This window comes from Antechinus flavipes, chromosome 5, assembly GCF_016432865.1.
Source record: "Antechinus flavipes isolate AdamAnt ecotype Samford, QLD, Australia chromosome 5, AdamAnt_v2, whole genome shotgun sequence".
NCBI classification, from domain to species: domain Eukaryota; kingdom Metazoa; phylum Chordata; class Mammalia; order Dasyuromorphia; family Dasyuridae; genus Antechinus; species Antechinus flavipes.
This window is the reverse complement of record NC_067402.1, coordinates 230,061,088-230,068,377: the sequence shown is the minus strand read 5'-3', so window position 1 is coordinate 230,068,377 and position 7,290 is coordinate 230,061,088. Positions and strand designations below refer to the sequence as shown.

At 35.2% G+C, this 7,290-nt stretch overlaps 1 protein-coding gene across 3 annotated transcripts in view; it reads right to left on the bottom strand.

The window, feature by feature from the left end:
* Positions 1 to 281: 281 nt before the first annotated feature.
* The window catches only part of KANSL2 (KAT8 regulatory NSL complex subunit 2), a 40,679-nt gene continuing 33,670 nt past the window's right edge, over positions 282 to 7,290 (bottom strand). For all 3 annotated transcript variants that reach the window (XM_051961139.1, XM_051961138.1, XM_051961137.1), the window contains one exon: positions 282 to 6,436. In XM_051961139.1, the coding sequence (XP_051817099.1) occupies positions 6,299 to 6,436 (138 nt within the window). In that variant the 3' untranslated portion in view covers positions 282 to 6,298. The remainder of the gene's footprint in view (positions 6,437 to 7,290) is intronic.

Genomic DNA, 7,290 nt, shown 5'->3' with positions numbered 1-7,290 from the left:
AAACTTTAAGAGAACCACATAAATGTCAGTTATTATCATGCTTCAGTTTTCCATAAGTTCAGTGGTACAAGAGTTTGGTAAACAAGTGCCTAAAGGACATCATTTACTCTGGAATTGCATGTCCTTTGATCCAGCATTTTGATAATACTACTAAGTCTGTAATCCAAAGAGACTGTAAAAAATGGAAAAAAACATGCAAAAATGTTTATGGCAGTTTTGTGGTGGCAAAGAATTGGATATTGGACACAGAGTTACTCATCAATTGGGAAATGACTGAAAAATACGGTACATGAATTTAATAGAATATTAATGTTCTGTAAGGAATTATGAACAAGTGGATTTCAGGAAAATCTTGTAAACATTTACATAAGTTGATGCTGAGTGAAGAGAGCAGAACTAGAGAAACATCATTCACAGCAACAGCAACATCATGCAGATGACCAACTTTGGTAAGACTTTGTTGTTCTTAGCAATACAATGATCTAATTTAATTCTACAAACAGAAAAGGCTACCCACAGACAAAGAACTGAGGCTGAATGTAGATTGAAGCATTTTTCTTTTTGTTCTGATTCTTTTATAACGAATAATGTGGAAATGTTAATATGATCGGACATGTATAACCTATATCAGATTGCTTATAATCTTGGGAAAAGGGGAGAGGAGGAAGGAAAAAAAAATGGAAAATCAAAATCTTTATGTTGAAAATTAGTAATTTTTTTTAAAGTGCTAATGAAGGTAGTTTACCTGTGCCATAACTAAAACTGTACTATAAAGCAGCGGTTACCAAAACTATTTGGTACTAAGAAAATAGAGTAGTCTTTCAATGGAATAGGTTAGGATCACAGGACAAGATTGTCAAACACATGATTGCTATAATTATTGACTAACACAAAGACTCCAGCTTTTGGGATACGAACTCATTTGACAAAAATTGCTGTGAAAATTGTCAACTAGTATGGAAGAAATTAGGGCTCAACTCACACCTAACACCACATATCAACACCACATAAATGGGTTCATGATTTAGACAGTGATATAAGCAAATCAGAACACAGGATAGTTTATCTCTCAGATCTGCGGAGGAAGGAATTTGAGTACAAAGAACTGGAACTCATAATTGAACACCTGATAGATAATTTTGATATTTAGTTAAAAAGGTTTTGTACAAACTAATGCAGAAGAGATCAGAAGGGAAATAATAAATTGGGAAGTCATTTTTACATTAAAGAGTTCCGATAAAGGTCTCATTTCTAAAATATATAATTGACTCAAATCATGAGGTCAATTTTGAGATGAAGAAATTAAAACTATGGGCATGGACCCACACTTAACACCATATACCAAGATAAGATCAAAATGGGTCCATGATCTAGGAATAAAGAACAAGATTATAAATAAATTAGAGGAACATAAGATAGTTTATCTCTCAGACTTGTGGAGGAGAAAGAAATTTGTGACCAAAGATGAACTAGAGACCATTACTGATCACAAAATAGAAAATTTTGATTATATCAAATTAAAAAGCCTTTGTACAAACAAAACTAATGCAAACAAGATTAGAAGGGAAGCAACAAACTGGGAAAACATCTTCACAGCTAAAGGTTCTTATAAAGGCCTCATTTCCAAAATATATGGAGAACTGACTCAAATTTATAAGAAATCAAGCCATTCTCCAATTGATAAATGGTAAAAGGATATGAACAGACAATTTTCAGATGATGAAATTGAAACTATTATCACTCATATGAAAGTGTTCCAAATGCTTGTTTTATTTTATAAATAATTTTTTAAAATAGGAGGAAAAATAATAAATTAAACATCAGAACTGAAAAAAAAAAGTGTTCCAAATCATTATTGATCAGAGAAATGCAAATTAAGACAACTCTGAGATATCACTACACACCTGTCAGATTGGCTAAGATGACAGGAAAAAATAATGATGAATGTCGGAGGGGATGCGGGAAAACTGGGACACCGATGCATTGTTGGTGGAGTTGTGAACGAATCCAACCACTCTGGAGAGCAATCTGGAATTATGCCCAAAAAGTTATCAAATTGTGCATACCCTTTGATCCAGCAGTGTTTCTATTGGGCTTATATCCCAAAGAAATACTAAAGAAGGGAAAGGGACCTGTATGTGCCAAAATGTCTGTGGCAGCCCTGTTTGGAGTGGCTAGAAACTGGAAATTGAATGAATGCCCATCAATTGGAGAATGGCTGGGTAAATTGTGGTATATGAATGTTATGGAATATTATTGTTCTGTAAGAAATGACCAGCAGGATGAATACAGAAAGGCTTGGAGAGACTTACATGAACTGATACGAAGTGAAATGAGCAGAACCAGGGGATCATTATACACTTCGACAACGATATTGTATGAGGATGTATTCTGATGGAAGTGGATTTCTTTGACAAAGAGATCTAACTCACTTTCAATTGATAAATGATGGACAGAAGCAGCTACATCCAAAGAAAGAACACTGTGAAAGGAATGTGAACTATTTGCATTTTTGTTTTTCTTCCCGGGTTATTTTTACCTTCTGAATCCAATTCTCCCTGTTCAATAAGAGAACTGTTCAGTTCTGCAAACATATATTATATCTACGATATAATGCAACATATCTAACATATATAGGACTGCTTGCCATCTAGGGGAGGGGGTAGAGGGAAGGAGGGGAAAAATCAGAACAGAAGCGAGTGCAAGGGATAATGTTGTAAAAAAAAATTACCCTGGCATGGATTCTGTCAATATAAAGTTATTATAAAATAAAATAAAATATTTTTTAAAAGAAAAAAAAAGAAACAGAAAAAAAAACTATTATCTAATCATATGAGAAGTGCTCCAAATCACTATTGATCAGAGAAATGCATATTAAGACAACTCTGAGATACACATCTCTCAGATTAGCTAAGATGACAGGACAAGGACGAATGTGAACTGTGAACAGATCCAGCCATTCTGGAGAGCAATTTGGAACAATGGTCAAAAAGTTATCAAACTGTGCATACCCTTTGATCCAGCAGTGTTTCTATTGGGCTTATATCCCAAATTAAAGGGTTTCAAATGTACAAAAATGTTTGTGGCAGCCCTTTTCACATTGGCAAAAAACTGAAAACTGGATGGATACCCGTCAAGTGGAGAATGACCAAATAAGTTGATATATGAATGCTATGGAACATTACTGCTACAAAAAAAGGATCAGCAGGATGATTTTGAAAAAGGTCTGGACAGACTGTTGTGAACTGATACTAAGTAAAATGAACAGAACCAGGAAATCACTGTACACGGCAACAGTATTATACAACAACCAATTCTGATTGTCTCTTTCCAACAATGAGATGTTTAAAGTCAATTTCAATGACCTAATGATGAAGAGTCATCTACACCCAGAGAAGGGACTGCAGGAACTAAGTGTGGAACTAACATAACATTCTCACTCTTTTAAAAAATTAAACTTTTTTTTAAAGGTGTTAGGATTCTTACAAGGTGCTAAGACTGTAGAATTGATAGAGACAATAATTATCTAATTTAGCATGGTTCAGTATGATTTATCTGATCCTCCAAGGAGAAGTTATGAACCAGAACTTGAAACAAGGTACTAAGTGGAACTGAGGAGACAGTACTTAAATCTAGTTTAGGACTGATTTAATCCTACAACAATAATGGTTTCCTAGTGATAAAATGATTGCTGTATACTCAGTGTACAGCACATAAGCAAGAAAGCTCTCAAGGCCAGACACACAAGCCCACTAGAAGCTCCTGGAGGAGGAGACAGATTCATTCCATCTTCCACCGTTGTGCTGGAGGCTGAAGCTGGCAGAGTAAAAAGGACTAACGGCAGGAACTCTTGGAACCAAGGAGAGAAACAGGCTTCTAAGAAAGCTAACCGGGCCCTAGAAAGGAGACAAGACTTGGAAAGAGACAATAAAGGATTGGGACGTTAATCCCTGGCTGCTCTTGTAATTATTGAACTGAAACTAAGGCTACCTCCAGAAGTCCCCCAAGAAACCTGTTCCCAGAGAACACTACACTTTAAGAGAAGAACATTACAAAAAGGACCATAGATTCAATCAGGTTTTCAAGATCAGAAAGTGAGATAGTTTTAAAAGTAGATCTCGCCAAAGACAAAGTTGTATTAGTAAAGAATGGGATGGATCTCAGAACCAAGATACATGTCAACTCAAGAATATCTGCATAAATGTGGATAAGCAGGGATACCCAGAATATTTAATATAGACAGAAAAAAACTGACAATCTTTTAAGTGCCAAGAAATTCTCAGCCTTTGCCTCAATTTTCAGTTATGTAAATAGGCTAAGTTGTAGAAAAAGTGGCTGGTAAAAGAATGAAAATTTTAGGTCTATTTGGATTATTAATTTTAGTAGCAATGGTCAGAGATGGGGTTAAAATAAATTCGGAATTATATTAAAGGCTGGAATAAATGCAGTTGGAACTACCTTAATATTCATATATTGCTTTAAAACAGAAAACCATCAATAGTATTATGCACAACATGTACTGGGAGTTAAGGCAGGTGAATGGGAAGGACCGCATTTACTTTGGAACTACATTTCTTTAAATAAAGGGGTAGGGAACCTTTTTTCTACCAAGGGACTTTTGGTTATAACATCATTTGTGGGACATACAAAATTATCAACTTAAAAATTCCAGCAGTGTGAAGTGAGCAGAACCAGAACATACACAGTAACATGATTATCAGCTATGATAGACTTAGCTCTTTTCAACAATGTGGTGATCAAGACAATTCCAAGAGACCAGGGATAGAAGATGTCACCCACATCCAGAGAATTGTAGATTCAATGTGGATCATAACATAATATGGTCATCTTTTTTTGTCTGCTTTTTCTTCTGGTTGTTCTTTCCTGATTGGTCTGATTTTTCTTGTACAACATGACAAATACATAAGTATTTTAAAAGATTATACATTTACAACTTGTATCTGCTTGCTGTCTACTGGAGAGGAGGGAGATTAAGGGAGAGAGAAAAAATCTGTAACATAAAATCTTGCAGAAATGTATATTGAAAATTATCTTTACATATATTTGGAAAAATGAAGTACTAATCAGAAAAAAATTTTTACAAAATTTTTAAAAACTCAAGCAATGGGATGTTATACCTAATTTTCAGATCATCATCACCTGTGGTTGCTTTGGCAGGAACACACTAAATGATTTCAAAGGCCTTTTATGGCCAAACGTTCCCCCTCTGTTTTAAACAATGTCTTTTTCCAACTGTCATTACTATCTGTTGGCTATAGAGACTTAGAAAATTGACCCCCAACAAGTAGACAGTAGAAAAGAAGAACAGAAAATGATTATGTTGTCTCTTTCCCTAGCAACATATGCTTTTTGCTTTTGTAATCTTTTCTAACACTGACAATTCTTAGTAGATCCCACAGGCCATTGTTCCCATAGCCATTCTCTTAACCCAAAGTAGTTTCAATACTATAATTACATACAGACATAATTCTGTCATATGTGTGGGTATGGGTGTTGTATATATAAAAACAGGTTTAGAAAATAGGTAATTTTCTTTACAATAAGGTTTTCACAAAGGCTATATGCCAGTATGTCTTTTTCAATCAGTGGCAGGTAGCCCTCTCAAATACAAAATTATTCAACTAAACCCACAACTCACATTTCAAGTAATAAGACTTTTTCATTTTCAACACATTTTCTTTCTTTTTCTTTTTTAGATCATTTGATAAGAAATTCTATACAGAAAATTTATATTTTATCTTACATAAGGTGACCACTACAGAACTCTAGAGAGGTTAGAAGCAGGAAGCTGGAAGGGTAAGAAGGGTTTGATTCTGCAAACTGTCCACAGCTGAATTCCTTTTGGGATGGAGGGACCTGGATATGCCCAGTTTAGCACTCAACTTGGACGAAATATCAAAAAAAGCTAGAAGAATATAGGGTACATTTTCCAGTTTCAGTCTTGTCATACTGGCTACCCAGCTTGTTTCCTAGTCAATGTTTTAGGATGCCATTATTAAGCTATTTTCTTCCTCTTGGACACAAACTCATTCATTGATCCCCAAGAGGCAGAATTATGTACAATTTGCTCAATTTAAAGAGTCACCCACAGCTGAGACAATTGTAACTCTATTCTCAAAACAATTTTGCTTTATGACTGACTATACATATCAGCTGCTCAAAGGGGAGAAAATAAGTCAGCCTGGGTCCTCTCTTTTGGTGAGGAACAGTCAAATTTTTCTTAGGGAAATGAAGAATTCGCACTCTCCCAAAGTCAACTTGTTCTCAGTAGCAACTATCAGCTGATAGAAATATGTTCTGGCTTCCCATTTGTGGCAACCACTTCACATCCAGGCAATGGTGCAGAAATTGTGGTTTCTTCAGGATTTTGGGATCCCTGTGACCTTGGCACACCTACTGCGATCTGTACTTGGTTCTATTAATAGAAAAACACAACTTGGTTAAGAATTCAGTCCCTTAATGAAGTGGGGAATTGACTTAATAAAACAAATAACAAAAAGGGTAACAAAATGTCCTGCGCCAAAATTCAGAACATCTTCCACACCCAATCTATACCCCAAGCTCTTACACCTTTTGGCCATTTTTCTGTCATACCATCCCAAATTCAGCAGATTTAATCTCTACAATGTGCTGGAGGAACTAAATCACTTAACTGTGGAATTCCAACAATAGAACTATGATGTCATGACTAGCAAAAGTCCACTTAACTCTACCCTGCAAGCCCTAGAATGTAAGCCATGCCTCACCTCAGCCATTTTTCCTTGCCATGCTATCAACAAACATTCCTTCACTTCCTTCTTATTTTCTACCTTTCTTTATCTCTTAATCTGGGAGGAGTAACAAATTAGTTTATCTTTGCTTCTGGAAAGTCAATTAACTTCACAATTGCCTGTGCTTTCTATAAACTCCAACCTTCTAAAGTCACCACTTCCCTATGTGTGTTGTTTCTACTAGCTTATAAAAACTCCTTGAAGTCAAGGACTGTCTTGCTTTTTTATTTGTATCCATAGCATTTAAAACAGTGCCTGGCACAGAATAGACATTTTATTAAATTACTTAAATTTATTAAAGGCTTTTGCATTCCTTGATTTTTTGGCTTTACCATCAGATTGGTAAAAGATCCTTTTTCATAGAACCCCCAAGTTCTTTGAGAGCTCAGCTCAAATACCAGTTTCTATGCAAGACTTTCTCTGATTTTCCCAACTCTTAATTTATCTTACATTTATATATACTTAAGAGATGTTTTACATATACATGTACATATATGTA